The sequence below is a fragment of the Topomyia yanbarensis genome, chromosome 3 (genome assembly GCF_030247195.1).
Source record: "Topomyia yanbarensis strain Yona2022 chromosome 3, ASM3024719v1, whole genome shotgun sequence".
Lineage (NCBI taxonomy): Eukaryota > Metazoa > Arthropoda > Insecta > Diptera > Culicidae > Topomyia > Topomyia yanbarensis.
In genome coordinates, this window is record NC_080672.1 from 55,302,598 (window position 1) to 55,330,539 (window position 27,942).

At 39.2% G+C, this 27,942-nt stretch overlaps 1 protein-coding gene across 8 annotated transcripts; it reads left to right on the top strand.

Moving 5' to 3' along the window:
* LOC131686870 (zinc finger protein 239-like) lies at positions 1-27,428 on the top strand. 8 transcript variants are annotated; one of them, XM_058970871.1, is made up of 5 exons: positions 1-43; positions 109-699; positions 788-3,942; positions 12,559-12,671; positions 27,243-27,428. In XM_058970871.1, exon 3 carries the CDS (start codon positions 803-805, stop codon positions 1,880-1,882), a length of 1,080 nt encoding a protein of 359 aa, XP_058826854.1. In that variant the 5' UTR covers positions 1-43; positions 109-699; positions 788-802; the 3' UTR covers positions 1,883-3,942; positions 12,559-12,671; positions 27,243-27,428. The 8 variants fall into 8 exon arrangements, 7 of the variants coding, with proteins under 7 accessions (XP_058826854.1, XP_058826853.1, XP_058826855.1 ...); XM_058970870.1 differs by having other exon boundaries at positions 35-699; XM_058970872.1 differs by having other exon boundaries at positions 35-632.
* Positions 27,429-27,942: the final 514 nt, after the last annotated feature.

Genomic DNA, 27,942 nt, shown 5'->3' on the forward strand with positions numbered 1-27,942 from the left:
GTCAGATATCTCAATGATCGTGACATGATCCCAGGTCTCGAGGGTAAACACGTCGCATGTAAACATTAAAACTTTGGTAGAATAACATGATCATTTTTTATTGTTTAGGAATAGCACAAATAAATATTCAAAGTGCGAAATTAATTGAGTGATTTGGAAGTGAAAAGAACTAATATATCACACTGTTTACATTTTTTTATTCGTACTAAACGAGACAGTTCAAGCCGCGTACTCTAAAATTTGCTAGAAAATTGAGAAAAGTTTGAAGTTTTTTTTTTAAAAGGAGCAGTAATAGGCCATCAACTTTATATTGTTTGGTATTGTGTAGTATTGCGACTTTAGTAGACACAGGTCCTATTTAATGCTATTTATCCAGAATTGTGTATTTTGGCCTAAACGAAACAAATCTGGAAGCGGAAAACCTGAGTTTTCATTGTGTGAACTTACTAAAACAATTGTACCAGCTAACGCCAATACTTAAACAATTATTTTAAAAATGGGTTTTCCCAATAAATTCAAACCGAATAACAACCGTTCGTTTTCGCTTTCTCGTCAGCAAGCCAGAGCTTCTATATTCGCCAGACATCACTCGAAATTACCAAGCACGACGTGGATTTAGTGTCGAACTAGTGGTAATTCTGGGGCCAGGTTCGATTTATTGTCTAACTCGCCCCAAGTTGGTGTTAATTACTGACCAGGGTAATTCGAGACATGAAATCCAACTTTATTTAATTAAAATAGCAACCGGAATGATTGGAAACTCACTGTATGTTATTGAATATTTTAGGCGTCCTACTACAGCATGGTCATGGAGCAGCAAAATACCACAGCTATCGAGGAGCTCAAAATTGGAGAATCCGTTAAAGTCAATACATCTTTTCAAATAAAGGCAGAAGAAATCGAAATAATAGATGAACAGCTTGGAATAGTATCCGGACAGCCGACAGATGATACCGTTAATCTCCAATCTCACCTATGTAAGATATGTGGCAACGAATTTCCGTCCCAAAGCCTGCTTAACGACCACGCATCGATTCACATAACAGAACAAGATTTATGTAACAACATGAATAGAAGGCCTTTGCAATGTCACGTGTGTGGAAAAGAACATAGCTCGCTCGGTCGGCTTAATGAACATGTGAAAATTCACAGTGCCAAAATTCACAAATGTGATATATGTGAGAAAGTATTTTCTACTGTTGGACAGATGAAAGGACACAAAAGAACTCACACGAATGACAAACCACATCAATGTAAGCTGTGTGGAAAAAGATTTCGTTTGCGCTGCCATCTCAAGAAGCACATGTATGTCCATTCAGATGTGCAACGTTATAACTGTGATGTGTGTGGAAAAGGATTTTCTATGCCCAGCGGTCTAGCAGTGCACAAACGAATCCACACGAACGACCGACTTATCAGCTGTGGTGTCTGTGGAAAAGAACTTACTACGCGCAACAAATTGGAGTCCCACATGCGAATTCACACAAATGAAAAACCTTACAAGTGTGACATTTGTGGGAAACATTTTCGTCAGCGCTGTCAATTAGCGGCACACGCGTTTGTGCACGCTGAGCATAGAATCTATAACTGTGATGTGTGTGAGAAAAAATTCAAATCACCCGGTGGTTTAAGAATTCACTTGATAGTTCACACAAATGAAAGACCATATAAATGTGAGGTGTGTGGAAAAGAATTTCGTGAAAGTGGCGTTCTCAAAAGTCATATGTATATCCATACTGGAGAGAAACCTTACACCTGTGAAATTTGTGGAAAAACATTCAGCTATCGTATTTCTCTTACTTCTCACAAGCTGGTTCACTCCAATGAGAAAAAATTCAAATGCGATGCCTGTGAAAAAAGATTAAAACTCACATATCCCTAAAAAGACACAAGTTGAAGGGTTGTGATCAAGGCACGAATGCAGTGACTTAGTATAAAATATGATTTACACAATGAACTTAAACAACTATAAGATCTTTCACTTTTTCGTTAGCTTTATTTTCGTTCGTTTGTTATAATACGGCATTACACTTGAGAAATATCAAAAATTTAATATAAATCGTGTTTTACTAGATATAGCTTGCGAGCAGGGTTCTTGATTAAGCCACTCTGCTTTTAAGTTGTTTTTGCTGCCCTCTGCGTTTTCATTCCACTACGTTTTTTCTGTTGTACAGTCCTGATTCGTTGGTTGGGTCACAGCCTTGTCCAACCAACGAATTTGATTCGCTAGTTGGACCGACTGACAAATGTCAAAAACACTCCAAACGAGGTGTTGGCAGTGTAAATGCATCTGTTCAAATCTCTAAATATTGTCAGATTGATTGTCAAAGTAAATTTGACACGAGATTTTGACGTTCAGATGCTTTTTAGTCGGACAATGGTCCAACTAGCGGCGGTCCAACTAAAAAGCGGTCCAGTTAAAAAATGTCCAACCAGCGAATCACGACTGTAATTAATGAATTTTGAAATTGATTTTTTTAAATTTATAAATGGTATTTTTGAATTTTGGATTTTTAAATCTTTAAAACTCCAAATATTTAAAAATTTAAATAAATGAACAAAAAGCATTAAATGAAGAATAAAATTGTAATTTTATTTCATGAATCGATAGAGCTCATTTTTCTAAATATAACAATATATATTTTCAACCTTCAAAACTTCAGAATGATTCTTAATTGATTTTCTAACAAAATGTAAACACATCTTCGTTTGACACAATAGATCTTTCTAACAGTGTATTCAGCCACGTGGGTTTGCATTTTTGGTAGTTATCCCAGCAATGGAAGATGCGCAAGACTTTTCATTTTTAATCATAGCAACTTTGCTTGCCTGCATGCGTTGATGATTTGATTACCTTTTTAATACTCCCACATGTCGATTATGAAGGGCCCGAAGTCACTCATTCGAAAAGTGTAAAATAAGCCACATATTTTCGAAATATTCTTCGCACGTTTTACATCCTAAGCTAAATTTTCGTTAAACCTAATCCGAATTGCTGTGCCTTCAGACAGATAAATGATAAGTGAAAGATTATAATGTCGTATTTTTTATGAAAATCGGCGTCTTTGTTTTTCTAGAGTTTTCGATAGTAGAGTTACATATATATATAACGAAATGGCAGTATTGATTTTAGCCAATTGCTTTCCATTTTGTTTTGGAAACCTTTAATTGAGGTACACTTCGAATTTTCAATCGTGAGTTTTGTTGCTAGATTATTAAAAGTGCATAATGCAGTGCAATGTTACTATAAAACATCGACTAAGGGGTTTTTAATCGATTTAATTTATAGCGTCAGATTTGGGCGTGACTGAAAACAGTAAAATTGTGAATTATAAATTTAAGTTGCTTTGTGAAAATATTAGGTGCTTCAATTGAAAAAAAGAATTATATATTTCCACTATAACAATAAGAGCTGCATAAAGTTCGTCATAATTTCGTCATGGTAACAATATTCCCCATGCATCCAACCGGTGTCATTCTTTTCTGCTCGATCGGTAGACTTTTTGAGTGTTCGATAGATAGATTAGATTGTTTTCACTCTTCGCATAAACATGTTGTTTTTAAATTGTGCATTTTGCCAGTAAACGGCAAATTATGACGGGTAGTCTAGAAAAAAGTGTCAATAGCCTACCCAACGTTGGTCTATCGCTCGCCAGTATCTATTTAAACACGGCTAGTCGCCATTTCGTTCACTGGGTGCTCTCGGACAGTGACGTCACCACTTCCAAATACTAACACAAATTTCGATGGATGTTAACTTGTTGTATGTATATAAACTTTGGTCTCCGATCTCCGTCGGATTCGGAAGATAAACGTTGTAAACACAGGAGCTATTGAAGACGTGTGCTTTATGTCGATTCAACCATAAATATAATGAAATAAAGAAATATATCGAAAGTAACTAAGTTTTTGGTGAACTGATAAGTGTATCTGAATTTAAAGGTAAATATTGAGTTCAATTATCCGTTCATGTATGCACTTTTGTTTATGTGCTTGACCCCAGAACGGAGTCAATCCATAACCGGTTAAAGATTCGGAATTTTGTCTGGTTTGCCCTAGAATTCTAGCTCAAATGAAATAACCGATTCAAGTACATTCCCACTGAGACGTCCAAAAAATTGTTTCAAAATCGTTCAACACGGGTCCAACGATGGACGTTTGTTGAACGGTTATTTGGACGTTGTCCAAATTGGTCCAACAAACGTCCTTAATTGGACAATTTTGAAACCAACCGTTCTTAGAGGGTTTTGACGACTGTAACCCAGTAAGTTTAGCCGAGAAATGATCCGGAATTCTAACTCTACAGTCGTGATTCGCTGGTTGGGCCAGAGCCTCTGTCCAACCCAGTAAAGTTCAACCGGAAATGAACTGGAATTATGGCTGGTTCCAGTTCGTATACGGGCTCCAGTGACACAACCGATTCTAAAACCAACGAATTTGATTCGCTAGTTCCCAGTTAAACTCATTACGGAACCGGTTCGGATTTCTGAATGGAGTCATTATGGATTCCAAATCAAATGCAACAACCGATTCCGACTCAGAATCGGTTGTTGCATTTGATTTGGAATCCATAATGACTCCATTCAGGATTCCGAATCAAATTCCGAATGGTTTGACCGGGTTGGACCGACTGACAAATGTTAAAAACTCCAAAGAAGACATTAGTAGTGTAAAAAATTGTTAGATTGTCAAAGTAAATTTGACATGAGATTTTGACGTTGAGATGATTTTTAGTTGGACAATGGTCCAACTAGCGGACGTCCAACTAAAAAGCGGTCCAGTTAAAGTGTCCAACCAGCGAATCACGACTGTATCTTGATGTTCAAGATTAAAAGCCTGCTAACAAAAACTACTTTGTAAAAATCGGATATATTTTTTCCGGTTTTTTACAGAAGGTTTTTTAGCCGACTTACAAAGGAATGTCCCAGTCCGATTTTTATGTTTGAAGCAACCCTCCCGCAACTTGACGTTTAGCCTAAGTTGCTTGAAACCACCGTGTTTCGAATGATGTCGCCACCATAGAACGCCGTCCACTAATTGCGATACTGTAAATTTCTATGCGAGAAAATAATTTCGTGACGTCTTTTACGAACACGTTTTCTTTATTTACATTCGGAAGAGATAATCAAGATGATCATTTCAAAACAGCGTAATAATTTAAGATAAATACAAACAAGTTAAGGATTACAAATTGTGCGAATGTAAAATATAAAATGTATGATTTGATTTGAGTGTGAACTTTTTCCTCTCCCATTGCCCTTGAAATATCTTTCGCATATGACAATTCTCGAAAGTTTGTCGTTAATCTTTAAATACATTTAGTTTTGTGTTTATCATTTTTCAATTCGCATTTAACAAAGGCAGAAATGACTTCGACTGTTTATTTCTGACAGTATAGCATCTAACTGATAGGTGCTGCGACATGTACGGTGCAAAGGTTTCCACAAAAATCAGAAGTGATGACAGTTCATTTTTTATCGGAGAGGGAGCAAAATAGTCCAGTATCATTGCGTGTGTTTTTTACATTGCAATACAAATATTACTACCTAATATCTTAAGACTAAATAAAGGTGCTCACTAACTAGTATAAGCGCCGCTTGTTTGTATGCTAATGATTCCAAAAAATCATGAATCATTTAAAAATAATGCATCGGAATAAAACTGCATTTTTATAACAACACCAAACGCCCAAAAAGTCTTCAAAAATGAATTATCGAAAGTAAGTAAAAGTACGTAAAAAATGAACAAGAAAATTTTCACTGTGAACAAGTTTACGCTTTTTTTAGAAATTGTTCTTGAATAAAAATTGATCCGCCATTTTAGACCCACAGACCCAAATAAAGTGGTTTCAACGATTTGTATAGGAGCTGTCAAGTTGTTCCCCCTCTGGTTTGAAGTTTATATCAGGTTTTTATATTCTAAAACGGGTTTTACGAAGCATGGTGTGTCCTTGCGACTTTTATTTTCGGTCGCTCATCAGGGTTACCATATTCACAGATTTTTCTGTAATGTCCGATTTTTTTCACAATTTTTGATCACGGATTCTTTTTCACAGATGACAGATTTTTGGCGTTTTGATGAAAATTTCACAGATTTTTTTGGAAATATTGTGATTTTTCACAGATTTTTTGGAAATTTGTCGCAGATTTTTTTTCCTGTTTTAGCCATCACAGATGGTAAAAAGATTATTTTAACTGAAACAGATTTTAATGGGGCATCCTTGTCGCTCATATGTAATAGTGAGATAGTAAACCATCAGTATTAACAGCAACATGCGAACCGCTAGAACCAGCTTCTAATTCTGCCGAATTGATTAGAACCCTAGGTCAAATAAATACTAAACAACAAATAATTTAGGCAATGCAAATATATTTCAGGTCAATTCTTCCCCATAAAGTCAATGAAAATTTCTGAATTAAATATGATATAAAACGCATAATCGGAAATAATCCATTCACATATACTACCTATGCAGAAGCTTTCTCGAATCTCCATATGAAAATAAGGCGATAAAGGATTTGGAGTCGCTGTTTGACGACCAGATTAGAATAGATCCTAAATATTAAAAACAGCTAGCGTAAAAGCGGAGAACTCACAGAACTTTGTTCAACATTTTAGGTGTCCAGCTGCAGCATAGTCATGGAACAGCAAATTTCAATATCCAATAAGGAGAACGAGCTGGTGAAACCCGTCGAATTCGACGCTTCTATTCAGATAAAAGAAGAAATCGTCATAATAAATACACTCCCTGAACTAGAATGTGAACAGCCAATATCCGATACCGTTTGTCACCGCTGTGAGACTTGTGGCAAAGAATTTCCATCTATCTCACTACTTAGCTATCATCAACTGGATCACACGAAAGATAGCTTGTGCAGCCACGCAAATTCTTACATTTGTGACATATGTGGAAGAGAATATAAAGATCTCGGTCATCTCAGAAAACATCTGAATTATCATATGGGGAAAACTCACAAATGTGATATGTGTGAGAAAGCATTTTTCTCAGTCAGTATTCTCAATACGCATAAGGCAATTCACTCGAAGGATAAACCATACAAATGTAAATTTTGCGAAAAAGGATTTCATATGCGTCATTTCCTAGAGAGGCACATGGATGTTCATTCAGATGGGAAACGATTTGATTGTGAAATGTGCGGAAAAAGTTTTGCTACCTCCTACAACCTCGCTCTCCACAAGGGGATTAAGAAGAACACGACAGGACTTTCTGCTTGTAGCAAACATGAATCTCTCAAGCTCATTAGAATAGTATGTGATATATGTGGAAAAGAATTTCGTTTGCCTAGAGAGCTGAAAGAACATAAGAAAATCCACAATGAAAGAACTCACAAATGTGACGTATGTGAGAGAGCATTTAAGAGGTCCGGCGATCTCAATGAACATAAGAAAGCTCACTCGGATGAAAAATTGTATGTATGTGAATTATGTGGAAAGGCGTTTGGCAGGCAGAAGCTGCTTCACAACCACACACGTATTCACACAGAAGGGAAACGTTTCAAGTGTGCATTGTGTGAAAAAGGCTTTCGATTGCGTGCTCAATTAAGAGCCCATGCACGTGTGCACACTGATCGTAGAAATTACAGCTGCGAAGTGTGTGGTAGGGAATTTAAATTGATCGATACCTTAGAACGCCACTGGACTATTCACACTAGTGAAAAACCGTACTCATGTGATGTGTGTGGAAAAGGATTTCGCCTTAAAAATATCCTCAAAACTCATATGTATATTCACACAAATGAAAAACCGCACACGTGTGAAGTGTGTGGAAAAGATTTCCGTACCCGCTATTCTGCCCAACGTCACATGTCACGTCACTCGAAGTAATTACTAACATTTGTGAACCGATTAGCATCACTAATATGAATGGAAAGACGTTAATATTACATGCTATCAAAAAGGCATAAAAAGCTCATTTATCGACGCGAACAACATCTACCTTCAATGAACTTCACTACATCCAAAGTGATACAAACGCAGAAAACATATTGGTTAACCAAATCTAAGATTAATTATAAGTAGTCTAATTTTCAGCTCAATCTCCCAGGTGACTAAATACGAACATGATCTTCGATTTTTTAGATACAACGAGAAATGTCCATTGTTTCAGATGGCCAATGATTTGTTCAATAAAGTATTTGTTTAAAATAGCATCTGAAGTAGAACACTATAGCCAACAAAATCGATACAGTAGAACCTTGCGGCAGTTGAAACATAGTAACATGTAAACTAGTTGGTATAAAAGTAGCTAAAAATTCAATTTCTTTCCATCCAGACGTCCATCTTCAGCATTCAACTTGTATAAAATCTGTAACGGTTTCGAAGGTAGTTGGGATATCCAAACCAGGTGCACTACTGTCGTCATGTTTTTTGTGGCTGAGTTCGACAGAATTGACAGCGGTTATTCCTCTACCCAGTCAAATTGGTCCGGAACCGGTTCGGACTTCCAGCATGAATTCCAGCTCAAATGCATCAACCGATAGAGCCGGAATCGGTTGTTTTCTTTGAGCAAGATTCCATACTGAATCCATTCAGTAGACTTGGGTGCAACGCCCAACTCCAACTTAGCAGAAGGCAAAGGACTCCACATTTCCTTTCGATCATGTCCATATGAGCCTGCCTAGTCCTAGTTTTCCGTTCTAAGTTTATAACTGATTCACTCTAGAATACCTATCCGTCTTTCAATTTCATTGCTTTCGTTGTTTCTTAGTCTTAAAGTTGCCGAAAATAGCCAACAAAATCGATACAGTAGAACCTTGCGGCAATTGAAACATAGTAACAAGTAGAACACTTCTAACGTTTCAATTAGTTTCGAAAATTTCTGCTAGAATATAAAATCACTAAGTTTATGCCACTATATAATAGAAAGTATGTTCAACCATTTATAATTCAATTTCGAATTATATATATAACTACTATAAAGCAAAAATTGGCTTTCAAAAAATCTCCAAAGCATTAAGATATTAGACAGTGACCTGCTCCAATTCCGCGCAGCGCCTTTTTTTCCTAAAACTTATTATTGTTGCACCATCATGTCTTATTCATTTCGCATTATTTTAACAGACGTCCATCTTTAGCATTCAACTTGTGTAAAATCTCTAACGGTTTCGAAGGTAGTTGGGATATCTAAACCAGGTGAGCTACTGTCGTCATGTTTTTTGTGGATGAGTTCGACAGAATTGACAGCGGTTATTCCTCGACCCAGTCAAACTAGTCCGGAACCGGTTCGGACTTCCAGCATCAATTCCCGCTCAAACGCATCAACCGATAGAGTCGGAATCGGTTGTTTTCTTTGAGCAAGATTCCATACTGAATCCATTCAGGATTTCGAACCGGCTCCGGAATGGATTTGATGTATAGTTGGGATAGGTTGGTGTGGTGGCGCTAGTGTTTATCGTATATTAATTCAAATGTTTACACACGTTTTTTTAAATATTTTTGTTCGATCATGGATGTCTGTTCTCTGTTCTTCAAGGATCTTCAAAGCATGTAAGCTTTACATGTGCATTTAGTGTCATTACATAGCAAATAAAACGCCGATATAATGCTATTGTAATGCTGTGGGTTTATTCGTTATGCAACTCTTCTTGAAGATTATATTCGGCATATTTCATTTCAATCGAACATATGCGATATAGTCCAGGCAGCAAACGCAGCACACTTACGGTGAAGGACGAGGCAAGGTACCTCAGTTCGAGACTTACTAAAGGTAATTTTCGTAAAACATTCATATCATGTAAGAACGAAAACCCATTAAGTATATACATTACAATGCATTAGCAGAGAGTCAATTACGGTTTTAAACAGAACATTTTATTTTAATTTTTTTCCTGTTTGCTAATCATACCGAAACATGAGAAATGGTTTTAAACCCATGGCGGACAATGACAGCCAACTGAAGCTTTTTAATAGCATTAGTAGTGCCTACATAAGGCTTTCAAATTTAACATTTGTACGCTGGTGCTATATAATAGCATTAGTACTGCAGAAACGAGCTGTCAATCTCTGCACAGTAATAGCACTATATTTCGCCTTTCTGGCATAATACCAGCATTATATCAGTACATTTAGGGCTTCACGGCTCTTTAAGACAGCTTTATATGTGGATCTAAAGCAGATATTAGGCTACGTTATAATGCTTATTGGTTACTTGAGAAGTAACCATAAGCATTAAGCCATTGCACTATATTGGCTATACATTTGCCCTAATGTTGCATTGAAACTCCATTACAGCATTAACAATGCCATAAAGCTCTATATTAGCATCAATAATGAATAACTGTACATCCGACATATAGCATTACCGCTTGCTCTATATGCGTATATAAAGCTGATATAACGCGTAGATGCTTCAAGGATATTTAAAGCATGTAAGCTTTACAAGTGCATTTAGTGCCATTATAGAGCAAATAAAAAGCCGATATAATGCTATTGTAATGCTGTGGGTTTATTTGTTATGCAACTCTTCTTGAAGATTATATTCGGCATATTTCATTTCAATCCAACATATGCAATAGTGCAGGGACCAAACGCAGCGCACTTACGGTAAAGGACGAGACAAGGTACCTCAGTTCGAGACTTACTGAAGGTAATTTTCGTAAAACATTCATATCAAGTGAGAACGTAAACCCATTAAGGATATTCATTACAATGCATTAGAAGAGAGTCAAATACGGTTTTAAACAAAACAGTTTTTTTTTGGTTTTAAAACCATGGCGTACAATGACAGCCAACTGAAGCTTTTAAATAGCATTAGTAGTGCCAATATTAGGCTTTCAATTTTGACATTTGTACACTGGTGCTATATATTAGCATTAGTACTGGAGAAACGAGCTGTTAATCTCTGCACAGTAATAGCACTATATTTCGCCTTTTCTGACATAATACCAGCATTATATCCGTATTTTTTAAATGTTAAGATACATAACCACCCCCTTTTTCACTGTAAAAGTCTATCCTACATTGAAATTTACTGTAGAAACGTTAAAGTTTATTGTTTTTGTATTGTAGCATAACACTAAAACTTACTGTAAATTATTGTAAAATTACTGTACTGTCACTGTGAAAATGATGGTTTTGTTACTGTACATTTCTATTCGGGTAACCACTCCGACAAAACGTCGTTGATGTTGAACCGAATCGAAGATTTGCTGATGTCGAGAATACACCTCCCTCCCAAATAAAAAAACGTCACAAAAAATAAACAACCGGATCAAAAACGTAACTTGTATATTCATATTCCATCACTTGCAACAGTGACGTCAGATGCTTACAAAACCAAAACAAAGTTCGATTGAGCATACCGTATATAAAGTAACTTTGGCTTTGTTCGCTATATAAATCTAGAGAAAATTTAGAATAGGACGTAAGTAACAACGAGGAATTCTCTTTGGGGTCTTTCTCTTCTGTTCATTATTCGGCCATTTCAACATTTACTACTCTACTCTTTGCATAATATTCTAGTAAAAACTAGAAAAACTCTAGAAAGAGAACTGCGGAGACTCCATTTTGGGTCGATTGGATTCGGGTTTAGCTGTCAAAAAACGAATCCAATCGAACATTGCCTATCCTTATAACATTGGACGTGTTGCCATACAATGCCGGGGCATACGTTGCCAAAAATGCTGTTTTTTTTCTCCGCAGTTCTCTTACTATGAGTTTTTCTAGTAAAAACCGCCGCCTTTCGAAAAGTACTGGAAAATTTGTGCAGTGTTGTAATGACGTCGTAATAAACGAAAGAGAAAGTAAACAAAGAGAGGCTCTCAATGTTACTTACGTCCTATTGAAAATTTTCTCTAGAAATATCCCAAACATTTGAGTCAGTGCAAAGCAGAGATGCCAGATTTGCAGACAAGTCTGCAAATTCGCAGACTTTTAAATTAAGTTGCAGATATTTTCGATGACGCAGATATTTGCAGATATTTTAGTTCGGTTGCAGATATTTGCAGATTTTTTAGTTTGGTTGCAGATATTTACAGATTTTTGAATATAAAGGCTTTTGGTTACACTAGCTATCCTGACATTTTTTGTTCTTCCCAGACTTTTAAAATTATTATTGCAGACATTTGAAAAAAGTACCTGGCATCTCTGGTGCAAAGATGTGTGTTGTACCTGTTAGTGCTCTTTAGTGCTGTAAAAGTGGAATCGACCTATGAAGTTAATTGGTTATAAAGAAATATTATTCCACAAGTACTGGGTGAATTAAATTTAAAGGTAAATATTGAGCAGATGTTTATGTGATTTTTGCTGAGCTTAATTGTTTTTGTGAGGTTGATGTTAGTTTTGCTTGACAGAAACGGCGTCGGGTTTTCCACTCAGAAGTCCGAACCGGTTCCAGAATGGTTTGACTGGATAGAGGTATTAACCGCTGCCAATTCAGTCGAACTCAGCCACTAAAAACATGACAGTAGCGCATCTGGTTTAGATATCCCAACTACCCTCGAAAACGTTAGGGATTTTTACACAAGTTGAATGCTGAAGATGGACGTCTGTTCCCTGTGATATAAACAATATAGTAATATTGTTTTTGAATTGTTCTAGGTACCCATGTAACGGAGAACGGATTCACGTAAGGCTTGACGGACAAGAGCCTAACCAAGTAGATCGCTTCGCGATATCGGTCAACAAACAACCTGGAAGTGATATTTGTTCAAGTAAGTTTTTTTTTAGTTTTCAAGTATCCGTATTTTTCTATCTTTGTGGGTCACTTGAACATTATTTACAATTATAATCTCTAAATTCATGTATAGTAATTCGAAAGTAAGTTAGGTGACATTAATATTGGGCGTTTAAGATGGTTGTGCGGCGCAGTGCACTGGTTTTTCGCTTTCGAGAAGAAGTGTTAATGGAACAATTGAGTATTTCACAGCTAAGGCGGTGACCGTGCTTGAGTCAGAAGAAGAGAAGCGTGCCCTCACGTATCCTCGAACAAACGTCAACTCGTGTTGGCAAACGCTTCGAGACGGCGCTGCTATGGAAGTATGACCATATTCAGTTCCCTGACAGCTGCGATATGACTATAAGACGACTGGAATGCCTGTAGAAAAAAAAATTCACGAAAACCGAAGCTTAAGGGGATCATTCAGGAACAGTGCACTGAATATCAAACAAAAGACTACACTTATCTAGCTTCATAGGAGGAACTACTCAATGCGAACCTCACCTGGTATCTGCCACTAGGACTAGTAACGAATCCTCGGAAACCAGGCAAAGTGCGAACAATTTGGGCTGGAGCGGCGAAGCTTAACGGAATCTCTCTCAATACGGCGCTTCTGAAAGGTCCCGATCAGCAGACTTCCCTACTAGCAGTTCAGTTGCGCGTCCGCTAGTTCAAAGTTGGAGTCACAGCGGATATCGAAGACATGTTCCATCAAATGTCCATGCGCAAAGAAGATCGCCAAATCGGTGGACGCATTGGTGGACGACTACCATCGTAAGTTTCGTCATGGTAACCACGAAACCGTGACTAATAAAACACGTCAAAAATATTATGTGCCGAGATTGAGAAGAGTAGCAGTGAAGCAGCAATCAAAAGCTTGTCAATGTTGCCAAACAAGGTCAAGCCGCAGACTCCGCAGATGGCTCCATTACCAGCAGCACGCATGGCCGCATTCACTAAACCATTCACTTATGTAGGCCTCGATTTCTTCGGACCGGTACTCGTGAAGATCAGGAGAAGTAACGCAAAGCATTGGATCGCTGTGTTTACATGCCTGACCATTAGAGCCGTTGCGTTGCGTTGTGACGATGATACATGCCTGACCATTAGAGCCGTTCATGAAGAAGTAGCGCATAGTCTCAGAACCGACTCGTGTGTGAAGTGCGTACGGCGTTTCGTTTGTCGACGAGGTTCACTGGCAGAGATACACACTGACAATGGTACCAACTTCCACGGTGCTAGCCGACGTTCGGGGGAAAAGATGCAGGAAATACGAAGACGTTATTCGTAGAAGCGGAAGCGATCGTAAACAATCGTCCCTTGACATCTGCCGTCAACTTTCGAGGAAAGTGAAGCCATTACTCTGAACCACTTTCTGCTAGGGAGCTTAAGCGGTGTTCGTCAACCAATAGTTGAACCAACGGCGGCCTAGCGGACCTCCTGGAATCAGTTTCAGCACAGAGAACAAACATCCATGATCGAACAAAAATATTTAAAAACGTGTGTAAACATTTGAATTAATATACGATAAACACTTGCGCCGCTACACCAACATATCCCAACTATCCGTCAAATCCATTTCGGAACCGGTTCGAAATCCTGAATGGATTCATTTGCATTTGAGCTGGAAGTCCGAACCGGTTCCGGACTAGTTTGACCGGGTAGAGGAATAACCGCTGTCAATTCTGTCGAACTCAGCCACAAAAAACATGACGACAGTAGCGCACCTGGTTTGGATATCCCAACTACCTTCGAAACCGTTAGAGATTTTACACAAGTTGAATGCTGAAGATGGACGTCTGTTCTCTGTGGTTTCAGTTTCAACTAGACGTCTTCTGAAAAAGGTGTACTCGGGAATCACTTCCGACCATCGCGTGCAGTTAGTCGTCAAAGCAGCGGATGGGTAGATTCGTCAAGCAATATTACAAACTGCGAGAGGGTTATACCACAGATAACAGACGTTTAAGCTCGATTTGAATCGTGTGTAAATACCCGCTACTGAAATTCCGAATAAATTAGACGTCTGAAACACGTGTGGCAAACGTTTGCAGATGGCGCAGCGATCGATACAATGCAGTTAGAGTGCAGCTGTCAAACATGTGTAGCAAACAGTTGCGCAGATGGCAATAGTGAAACACGGATTTCCAACGTTTATCAGTTTGAAAGTTTACACAGGTTTTTGAAGAAATTTTGTTCTAGCCTAAACGTCTGTTATCTGTGGTTATACGTAGACCTGAGGTTGGCTGTCTTTGAGGTGGATTGTAAAATTGAACTTGGTGGCCGGTGTTACAGGGGGAGGTTTTTGGAACCGGGAACTCGGACATACACGAGCTGGATTTACACATTGAGAGCGAGGAAAGATTTAGAGTGTAGAGAAAAAGACATCGCTGCGGGTATATTGCATGTGGAAGGTAGTCTCTAATCCCCACTGCAGCGACCATCTACCAATCATAATTACTATTACTAAAGGTTAAGGACCGAATACAATCAATGTATCGTATGACCTCACACGAAATGTCGATTGAAAGAGCTCCGCGTCCGAGATATCCGACAAAATTGAGTCCACACAAGAGCTTTCTCCGGAGAAAGAGTCCTGGTTCATGGCTGGCTTGATTCTAGATACTGTGATTCAAGTTCAGACTAAATGCGTACTAGACGCGAACTCTCGCGGGCGTCCTCCCAACTCTTGGTGGGACAAAGAGTGCTTAGACGTGTAAGCGGAGAAGGCCGTAGCATATAAGACCTTCCGGGACGACGGGCGATCGACAGTATGCGATGTTAGAAACGCAACGGAAAAGTTTGATGAAAGCCTAGTTACTGGCGCCGGTTTGTCCTTTGGGCCACGGCCCGGCGCTTACAAAATCGAAACAGTACTTACGAGACCACGGAATATTCAAATCGTTGGATATTCGATTTCGCCAAGAAGGTTTGTGCGGATTCCGCCTCGACACAGAAAATCTACCGCACCGCTTCCTCTCACGATATCGCAAACAAGCACCTTTTTCTATGGTGGAATTTTCACTTGCTCTCTTATAATGTAACAATAAAGCTTTAGGGCCAGACAGAATCGAATTTAACTTATTGAAGCATCTGCTAGACTGCGCCAAAAGACGCTTGTTGAATTTATTTAATATCCCATATGACTGGGGACAAGTGACAAGTGTCATCGCCATCCAAAAACCAGCCTCCGACCACAACTCGTACAAACCGATTGCAATGCTGTCCTGTATCCGGAAGTTATTCGAGAAAATGATCTTGTTTCACCTCGACAATTGGGTTGAAGCAAATGGCATACAGTCAGATACAGAATTTGGCTTCCGCAAAGGCAAACGGACGAACGATTGCCTTGCTTTGCTCTCAACAGAAATTTAAATGGCCTTTGTTAACAAAGAGCAGATGGCATCAGTATTCATGGATGGCGGTGATTTTGTGAGCTGCGAGTGTTTCCCCATACATTTTGGCCAGAAATCCCATACAAACTAGAAGCTCTTTGGCGGAGGGGTTTGGGTAAACCGATTGCGCCCAAATTTGCACAGCATCATTTTTTCATGGTTTGAAACGTCGCTAGGGGATGCCCAGTTAAGCTCAGCCGGAAATGAACCGGAATTCCGGCTGGCTCCAGTTCGTATTCCGGCTCCAGTGACACAACCGATTCTAGTTAGAATCGGTTGTGTCACTGGAGCCGGAAGACGAACTGGAGCCAGCCGGAATTCCGGTTCATTTCCGGCTGAGCTTAACTGGGTGTAGCCTGCGAGATTTTTTTTTTCATAAAATGGTCACCCTAATATCACAGAGACCCAGTTAAACTCATTCCGGAACCGGTTCGGATTTCTGAATGGAGTCATTATGGATTCCAAATCAAATGCAACAACCGATTCCGACTCAGAATCGGTTGTTGCATTTGATTTGGAATCCATAATGACTCCATTCAGGATTCAGAATCAAATTCCGAATGGTTTGACCGGGGAGTAGATGTCCATCTTTAGCATTCAACTTGTGTAAAATCTCTAACGGTTTCGAAGGTAGTTGGGATATCCAAACCAGGTGAGCTACTGTCGTCATATTTTTTGTGGCTGAGTTCGCCAGAATTGACAGCGGTTATTCCTCTATCCAGTCAAACTAGTCCGGAACCGGTTCGGACTTCCAGCATGAATTCCCACTGAGACGTCCAAAAAATTGTTTCAAAATCGTTCAACACGGGTCCAACGATGAACGTTCGTTGAACGGTTATTTGGACGTTGTCCAAATTGGTCCAACGAACGTCCTTCATTGGACGATTTTGAAACCAACCGTTCTTAGAGGGTTCCCAGTTAAACTCATTCCGGAACCGGTTCGGATTTCTGAATGGAGTCATTATGGATTCCAAATCAAATGCAACAACCGATTCCGAATCAGAATCGGTTGTTGCATTTGATTTGGAATCCATACTGACTCCATCCAGGATTCCGAATCAAATTCCGAATGGTTTGACCGAGTTCCAGCTCAAATGCATCAACCGATAGAGTCGGAATCGGCTGTTTTCTTTGAGCAAGATTCCATACTGAATCCATTCAGGATTTCGAACCGGTTCCGGAATGGATTTGACGGATAGTTGGAATAGGTTGGTGTAGTGGCGCCAGTGTTTATCGTATATTAATTCAAATGTTTACAGACGTTTTTAAAATATTTTTATTCGATCATGGATGTTTGTTCTCTGTGCTAATATTGATAACCATCCAACCAAAACATCATGGCAGATGTATATAGAACATCTTGACAGCATAAGAGGGTATTTTAAAAATGAATAATATTGGTCTCGTTAAGCTACCGCATTTGGGCTTAAATAAACATACTTTAAAAAAACACAATTTTCAACAATTGAACTATAATCGGAAAATCCTATAGCATATATCAGGTTCATTCTGGAAACACCATATAAAAATTTAACGATAAGGAATGCGCATGTAATCTGCCGGCCATCGCCATCTCAATACACGTCCTGGGATATCGTGTGAGCTAAATTAAGTCACTGTTTCATGACCGAATTGCGAAAGATCTTAAATATTAGGAACACCTTAAAACAGCTACCATAAAGGCAGAGAACTCACTGAGCTTTGTTAAACATTTTAGGTGTCCAGCTACAGCATGGTCATGGAGCAGCAAAGTTCAAAATCTGACGTGAAGATCGAACTAGAAGAACCCGTGGAAATCGACACCATTATTCAGGTGAAAGTGGAAGCAATCGAAATAATAGATACACTGCCTGAAGTAGAATCCGGACAGGCGATATCAGCTGCCGTTAGTCACCGTGATGAGTTTTGTGGCAAAGACATCCCATCCACCTCGCTGCTAGACTGGCATCGGTTGGATCACACGAAAGATACAAAATTAAAAGGTGGTACGTGTAGCGACGAAGATGAAAATTCTTACATTTGTGACATATGTGGAAAAGATTATCGTAAGCTCTATCAGCTCAGAAAACATATGAAATATCACATGGAAAAACCGCTCAAATGTAAAGTGTGTGATAAGGCATTTTTCACAGTTAACCATCTCAATATACATAAGAAATTTCACAGGAAAGATAATCCATACAAATGCAAATTGTGTGAAAGGCCATTTCATATGCGTCATCTGCTAGAGAGGCACATGGGTATTCATTCCGATGAGAAACGATTTCATTGTGACATGTGTGGAAAAGATTTTGCTACCTCCTGGAACCTTGCTATGCACAAAGGGACTAAGAACATGCGTTCTGCTTGTAGGAAACTCGAATCATCCCAACAATTTAATGCAATATGTGATATATGTGGAAAAACCTTTAATACGCTCAGAAAGGTAAGGGACCATATGCACTCTCACAAAGAAAAATCTCACAAATGTGACCTGTGTGCGAAAACATTTAAGAGAATTAGCGATCGCAATGAACATAAGAAAAGTCACACGAATGAAAAATCCCATGTATGTGAATTATGTGGAAGTTCATATACCACGCTGAAGCTGCTTAAAACTCATGCACGTATTCACTCAGAAGGGAAACGTTTCAAGTGTGGACTGTGTGAAAAAGGATTTCGGTTGCGTGCTCAACTAAGGCAGCATGAGGTAGTGCACACAGATCAGAAAAATTACAAGTGTAATGTGTGTGGGCAGGATTTTAAATGGCCAGACACCTTAGAACGCCACCGGAATATTCACACAAACGAAAAACCGTACAAATGTGAAGTATGTGGAAAAGAATTTCGCCTAAAAGATGTCCACAAGAAACATATGTACATTCACACAAATGAAAAACCGCACAAATGTGACGTGTGTGGGAAAGAATTTCGCGAAAAATTCGTCCTCAAAAACCATATGTTTCTTCATACAAACGAAAAACCATATAAATGCCAATTTTGCGAAAAAACATTTCGTATAAAAAAGGACCTTAACCAACATATGCTTGGGCACATAGATGAAAGACCGTACACATGTGAAGTTTGTGGAAAAAAATACCGTAGCGCTTATTCCGTCCACCATCACATGTCAGTTCATATGAGAGAAGCAGTGTGACATTCGTGAATCGATTTCGATCATTAATATGCTTGAAAAGACAATAATTAGTAACCTTGGACCAGGCATGCATTAGAACGGTGTCATATTCCTAGGCTAAGGCACAAAATGTGACAGAAATCGTCGCATTGAGCTAGTACACGATAAGTTGGAGTGAGAAAATGGCACGATCCACGATGAGTTCTCGCTAGCACGGTGGCAACTAGAACGCGCTGCGCTAGTAATAGTGATTAGAGAAAAAAGGCCGAGGCGTGCTCATTGCTGCCTGCCCGAACCGATTCAAACCAAACGAAACACGAGGTGAAACAAATTTAGGAATGAATTTTTTTTATTTAATAAAAGTTACTAATAATAAAGATTTGTAATTACATTTCATGAATTACATTTAATGTATCCATTATGACGTAGCAACTTTTTGAAATGATAAATCGAAATGTCCGTCTCTTTGCAGTTCGTTGCATAAACAGATATGATAGGGTAATGTGTCTATTATGGCAGTAGAGACTATTTTGCACCTCTTGGTTTTGAACCATGATATAATGGAAATATCAATTTGGCTAAAATGGTAGGTATGTAATGATAAGTAGATATTTTTTCATTCATTACGAACATATTTGTTCAGAACTATCAATTAAATTCTACTTTTCGGTACAAGAAAATTACCTTCTTGGAATATCTGCTAATTCGCCTCATTCACATAGTGAACTTTATTTTAGCTGGAGAATTGATTTATGATTAGTTCAGTATAAAAGAATTCCATTTTTCGCCATGTTTGCTTCAGATATACACTATCACAATCCAAAAAATCTTTCTACATTCAGCACACGGTAAAGTATCAGCAGTGCGGCCGAACTAAAACATAAACTTTAAATTTGGCACGTCATGGAGGCAATAATTGGATTGTTGCAGTGAGCATAGATAGAATAGAACATTTCTTGAGCGTTTTTTCAAAACGTCATATCTGCAATGAGTTACTCTCTTTGTTTACTTTCTCTTCTGTTAATAATTCGGTCACTTTAACATCTATCCCTCAACTCTTTGCATAATATGCCAGTTAAAACCACTGTCTTTCTATCTGTACTATAAAATAAGTGAAAAGTGTTATAGTGACGCCGTAAAAATCGAAAGAGAAAGTAAACAAAGAGAGTAACTCATTGCAGATATGACTTTTTGAAAAAACGCTCAAGATTTATGCTGGAAATTGAGACACATCTTGAGCGTTTTTTCAAAACGTCATATCTGCACTGAGTTACTCTCTTTGTTTACTTTCTCTTCTGTTAATAATTCGATCATTTTAACCCATTATAACCCAGCTATATTAAAACCTTTGGTAATTTATAAAATACTTCGTGAGCCCTCATATTATGCCGAATTAAGTTTGGGAAAAATAAAATAACCACTTTGGAACGTTTTGTTGCGAAAAAAACTAACGTATGAAATTTCATACGCTGGGCTGATAGGGTATCAAAAAATCATTACATAGAAAATTCGGCTAAAATCTTTATATTCAACATAAAATCGAATAATATCTTCAACCTTGCGAGATCATTCATTTAGCAGCTTTTTTTAATGATTTTAACACTTCTCTCCTCTCTCGAGTCGTTTCGTCTCATGATTGGTTCGTTGCATCAAACCATCTTTCCCTCAAATTTTGTAATTATTTGAAGAAAAAGAACATTTTCATACGAGAATTTACATAAAAAATATTCTGGGTGGAATCAGGTATGATTTGCTACGTATTAAGCATTCGTTAGCCTGGAATGCACTGATTCAACGTTAAAATCAGCGAGAATGTTGTGAATCGCCTAAAGAGGAAATTATTTCGCCTTAGGAAAAAATATATCGGTTCAGCCTAGCGTTATGAAATTTCATACCTTGAACTACCAGCAGAATTTTCGCAATTGTTTCACCAATTTCTTCCATTTTTTCGCACTGAGCCACATCTTTCACACCTCTCATGACCTTTCGTTTACAATCCGAAACAAGAATTAGTGATTTAGAAGAGATAATTAATAATATGTATTGTTCATATTTTGGTTTGAATTTTGTCCAACTTTGAAATTCGAAAACACAATGGAATTTTATAAAAAAAGATTATTGAGCATACACATTATAAACTATAGGGTATTAGTTAACGTTCACAAAAGACCAGAAGTTTGAAAACGCCTTTATTGTATAACAAGTATTATCCTGAAATGTGTTGTTTTTGCGTATGAAATTTCATATGCTAGGACATAATGGGTTAACATTTATCCCCCAACTCTTTGCATAATATGCTAGTTAAAACCACCGTCTTTCGATCTGTACTGTAAAATAAGTGAAAAGTGTTATAGTGACGCCGTAAAAATCGAAAGAGAAAGTAAACAAAGAGAGTAACTCATTGCAGATATGACGTTTTGAAAAAACGCTCAAGATATGTGATATATCACATATCTTGAGCGTTTTTTCAAAACGTCATATCTACAATGAGATACTCTCTTTGTTTACTTTCTCTTCTGTTAATAATTCGGTCACTTTAACATTTATCCCTCAAGTCTTTGCATAATATGCTAGTTAAAACCACTGTCTTTCGATCTGTACTATAAAATAAGTGAAAAGTGTTATAGTAAACAAAGAGAGTAACTCATTGCAGATATGACTTTTTGAAAAAACGCTCAAGATATGGGATTTTCGATTGATTGACACCGGTGTAATGGATTGCACTGGTTTTGCACTTTCTAGCAGAAGTGTCAATACCCAAGTTTTTTGCACTTCAGCTAGAAAGTGCAAAAACGGTGCAGTTTCATGCACTCCACTATACCGGTGTCAATCAATCGAAAACCCCAATAGATTTTTAAAAAACAATACCAATTGGTCCAATTGGGAAACGTTCCGGTTGGTAGAAAGTTGAATCGCACTGGGATTCGGTTGAGGTGCGACAACCCACTGAGACGTCTAAAAAATTGTTTCAAAATCGTTCAACACGGGTCCAATGATGGACGTTTGTTGAACGGTTATTTGGACGTTGTCCAAATCGGTCCAACGAACGTCCTTCATTGGACGATTTTGAAATCAACCGTTCTTACCCTCTAAGAACGGTTGGTTTCAAAATCGTCCAATGAAGGACGTTCGTTGGACCAATTCGGGCATCGTCCAAATAACCGTTCAACGAACGTCCATCGTTGGACCCGTGTTGAACGATTTTGAAACAATTTTTTGGACGTCTCAGTGGGTAGAGGGAACTCAGTTAAACTAGAGTTCCTATATATAGAGTTAGGCGGACACAAAAGCCGGAAAACTGGCAGCTCTTATTCCAGGAAGAAAACACTAGCAACCCATGCAAATGTTCAAGCTCTAGCTTAATGATTTCATTGTCGTCGTGAGTACGAACTTTACATGTACGAATAGAAAACCAATTCGAAGATCTGATGATATGGTTTCATACTTGTGCGAATATCTCTTTGTGTTACAAAAAAAATCTTGATCTTCTCGTTTCTCTACACTCGATAACACAAGAAAAGAGTAAAATAATTATGACCATAATTACAATACCTTTTCCATATACATCCAAAGAGAACATGTTATGTGACGTCATGCTCGATTGGCTCCGCCTTTTGACGTGTTCAATTGGCTCCGCTCAGTGTCTCCGCCTAACTATGAATATAGTAACTATAAGTTAAACTCATTCCGGAACCGGTTCGGATTTCTGAATGGACCCTCTAAAAACGGTTGGTTTCAAAATCGTCCAATGAAGGACGTTCATTGGACCAATTTGGACAACGTACAAATAACCGTTCAACAAACGTCCATCGTTGGAGCCGTTTTGAACGATTTTGAAACAATTTTTTGGACGTCTCAGTGGGGAGTCACCCACTGAGACGTCCAAAAATTGTTTCAAAATCGTTCAACACGGGTCCAACGATGGACGTTTGTTGAACATTTATTTCAGGAATCAGAATATATTGGCTCAAATGGCACGTTCCCCGTACATAGTCGGGGATTTTTTGGACGTCTCAGTGGGGAGTCACCCACTGAGACGTCCAAAAATTGTTTCAAAATCGTTCAACACGGGTCCAACGATGGACGTTTGTTGAACATTTATTTGGACGTTGTCCAAATTGGTCCAACGAAGGTCCACAGATAACAGACATCCATGATCGCACAAAAATATTTAAAATACGTGTGTAAACATTTGAATTAATATATGATGAATACTAGCGCCGTCAAACCAACTTATCCCAACTATCCGTCAAATCCATTCCGGAACCGGTTCGAAATCCTGAATAGATTCAGTATGGAATCTTGCTCAAAGAAATCAACCGATTCCGACTATTGGTTGCTGCATTTGAGCTGGAATCCATACTGGTTCCATTCAGGATTCCAAATCAAATTCCGAATGGTTTGACCGGGAATGAGCTAAGGATTTCTTGCCATTTCTGTGCGAAATCTTCGTCGACCGGGTCATCCCTGTCTGCTTCGAGGCTCCACAGAAGTTGCGCTTATAGTTTGGCGAGGACGATGGCTGATGAGTACAAGCCGGATCGAAGAATTGGGCGACTTCGACCGCTTGATCACAACATCTCTTATCACTTGCTTGATCTGATTGGCGAAAAATAGTGCATCTGCCTGAGTATCCCAGAGCACACCCAGGACCTTCATGATCTTATTCGCTCTACATTCTTTCAACGGCACTTGGGGCTCACGTTCTTACATTGGCACGTGTTGGAGGAACTCTACCGAATTGGAACACCATTTGTGGATGGGAAAGCAATCGCGTGCCAGTAGCGGTTTCAGTTGCCGTTGTGCTTCGATAGCTTCCGACACCGAATCGGTACCAGACAGCGTATCGTCCATGTAGGTAGACGTTGTTTTTCTTATCATTTCGGCTACAATCGGGTAATCACCCTCTCTTCCGCAGCCAATTGTGGCAAGCACCGCGTTGCTTGGTATGGGGACGATACTGTACCATAAGTAACGATGTCCTATTTCAGTACACGCAGCGGCTGCGAAGTTCGTTCATGAGGATTCACTGATAGTGTTGATCTTCAGGTGTCATCAGGATTTGACGATACATTTCGGAGACTACTTCTTCTCTGGGGAGCCTAGGGAAGTCCGGCAATTGCTCGACTTGCCATAACCGCTGCATCATGGTGTCGACCTCTTCGATGGACATGAGGTTGGACGTAGGTCTCCTTAGGGAAACCAGCGACGATCCACCCTAGGTGAGTTTGTCGCAGCTGCAGCAGCTTGTCGGGCAGGCTTAGATGTTTTGGCTGCAGGATGTGGAAGAACAACTCTCCACCGATCAGCACATCCACCTTGTTGGAAGTGTGGAACGCTGAATCGAAAAGGACTATTCCTTCCGGAAGACGCCACCCACTGACATAGATCTTGGTGGTTAACAGTTTTCCAGTCCAGTGACCAGACGCCCGCGGAAGAATATAGACACCCTGGATCGAAATTTGACCACCACCTTGTCATGAGCGTGGCTTCGCAACTCGTTGATTCCGGTAATGGGGACTCGCTACTTCTTGACACCAAAACGGTTGGCCATTTCTCCTATAATAAAGTTTACTTGGGATCCGTTATCGAAGAGGACACAACAGGGATGAGTTTGCCCGGTTTTTGTCAATAGCATCTACCACTGCTGTGCGTAGCAGTATGGTTTTTGCGATGGTGGCGAAATAGCTGTAGTAGGGTGTAGTCACATGGTGGTATATCGTAGTGGATGCTTTCCGTTCTTCGGCAAACGGTGATTGCGATTTGGACGTTTTGGTTACCACGGATGCTTTGGATTGGACGTCACGTACTGGAACTGGCGCCACATCTTCATACATCGAAAGTGTGGTGGCGAGCCTCACACTTGCGACATACTTGGAGGAAGAACAACTTCTGGTGCGGTGTCCTTTTCTTAGGTAGTTGCAACAAAGCACAGCTATTCGAACATTCTCTCTCTTCTGAGATGTGGACAAAGAGATAAAGATCGAACACTGAATGTTGCGGTGGGAACCGCCGCAAAAGTCGCAAGTCGGCTCGGTCTTCAATGGATTTGTTGAGGCTGCATGACTTGGATGTTTTCAGCCTAAGCTAGTTGGATTTGGATTACTCGTTGCTGGAACTTGTATCTGGTACGCAGCTTCACATTTCTCCAGAATTTGGACTCTGGATGCCAGGAACTGGATGGTTTGCTCGTAACTTAGAAGCTCACCCCAAACAAACAAAAGTTCGTATAAGGGAGCTGCATAAGCTTCTTGTTTTAAGTAATTTTCCGATACGTTTCCCAAGCAACCAAAAGTTCGGATAATACTTAAAAAGCACACTTTAATGTTCACATAAAGTTCTTAGCAAACTTTCAAGCTGCTTAAGCATTAATGGAACTTGAAAGCCGCTTAAGCCACTATTAGAACATAAAACAAAATTACTTAAAACGAGAAGCTTATGCAGCTCCTTTATACGAACTTTTAGTTGCTTGGGTTAGCTTTTTAATAGCCGCTTAGGCCGCTTTGAAGTTCCATTAAAGCTTAAGCAGCTTGGAAGTTCGCTAAGAACTTTATATGAACTTTGAAAAGGGCTTTTTAAGTATTATCCGAACTTTTGGTTGATTGGATCCCTGTCATTGTGTGGACTTCTTTAGTTTAATGTAACGCAGGCTCTCTTCATGGCGGATAACTCATTCAGTAGCAGCTCCTCTACCTTCGTTTATTGAGACCAGGTCAAAAAGGTCCACGAAATCCTGGTAAATTACTGCTTGTCGGTTCACACTTGCATCCGGGATGAGCGCCATTACCTTGCGGTGAAATCCATTCTGTTCCCGATATGCTGCAGATAATTTGTGCTGCATCAGTGTCAGCAGCGCTAGAGATAGTTCAGAGAATGTGGAGAGCCTATCGTTGATTCCGAGTGCACGCATGTTGCCAACTCACGCTTGAACCGATCGAACGCGTAGTCAAGATCGAACCATATGAGTTTTGTTTTTTTGGATTCGTGAAGTTAGCTGAGCAATCCTATCTTTAAGAGGAAGAGTGAGTGAGAGAGGAGAGAGAGAGAGAGAGTATTGGCAAGACACACTATCCAGCTTTTTACGTGCCATAATGGCGGTCTAAATTGTTCAGTTCGTAATACGTTTAATTTCCCTTTTTTGACAATAATCGTTTACGCCAGCTTGACAGCAACGCCCAGTTGAAGACTTCGGGCGTTAATTGAATAAACATCCAACGCATTGGACTAACGTAGGATGACCTAATCTCACTGGGCGGTTGACGTAAACGATTATTGTCAAAAAAGGGCCATTAAACGTATTACGAACTAAACAATTATGGCACGTAAAAAGCTGGATACACAGACTTGCGGAGACGAAAACAGCAAAACTAGCAACCATGAATGTAAACTGGCTTCACGGAAGCTTCCAAGCTTTGCATGGGCTTCCTCTTGTAGTTCATCCTCATGCTCGTTTGGCTGCACTTTTTGACAGTCCGTTTGGCTGCAATACAGTCGTGATTCGCTGGTTGGGCCACACATCTATCCATCTAACGAATTTGGACTGACTACCAGATGTCAAAAACTCTCCAAAGGAGACGTTAGTAGTGTTATTGCATCTATTCACATCTCTAATAATTGTCAGATTGATTGTCAAAGTAAATTTGACATTAGATTTTGACATTCAGATGCTTTTTAGTTGGACAATGGTCCAACTAGCGGAGGTCCAACTGAAAAGCGGTCCAGTTAAAAAGTGTCCAACCAGCGAATCGCGATTGTATTTGACACTTCGCTAGTCTGTGTATAAAGTGTCTGTAGTATTGGCGCCCTCTATGCGCTGCAATATCGAACGACAATTTGTAATAACCCTCTAAGAACGCTTGGTTTCAAAATCGTCCAATGAAGGACGTTCGTTGGACCAATTTGGACAACGTCCAAATAACCGTTCAACGAACGTCCATCGTTGGACCCGTGTTGAACGATTTTGAAACAATTTTTTGGGCCTCAGTGGGAAATCTTAAATACAAAAAACACCTTGAAATACCAAAACAAAGAACTTGCTGAACTATGTCAAACATTTCAGGTTTCTGTGGCCATGGAGGAACAAAATTCAATATCGAAGGAGGAGAACAAGCTGGAAGAACCGGCCCTTATTTAGATGAAAAAGAAAATCGAGATAATAAATACACTGCCCGAAATAGAATCCGGACAGTAGATATCAGATTGTGAGGCGTGCAGAAAAGAATTTACTACGTCCAGGAAATTCTCTATCCCCAAAGGAATGGCGAAAAACACAAACGGACATTCTGCTTGTAGCCAACATGAATCACTCAGGTTAATTCGTGTAGTATGTGCTGTATGCGGAAAAGATTGTCAAACGCCGAAAAAGCTAAAAGACCATAAGCGATCTCACAGTGAAAGATCTCACACATGTGACGTGTGCGGTAAAGCATTTAAGAGGATCGGCGATCTCAAGGAACACAAAAAATCTCACTTGACTGAAAAATCATGTTTATGTGAATTGTGTGGAAAGAGTTTTCGCACGCAGAAGCAGCTTAACGCTCACAAATCTATTCATACAGGAGTGAAACCTTTTAAATGTAGAGTGTGTGAGAAAAGCTTTCGATTTCATTGGCAACTGACTTCTCATACGCTTGTGCACTCAAATTTTATAAATTACAACTGTGATGTGTGTGGTAAGGAATTTGAATCGCCTCGTTACTTAGAACGCCACTGGACTATACACACAAACGAAAAACCGCACAAATGTGAATTGTGTGGAA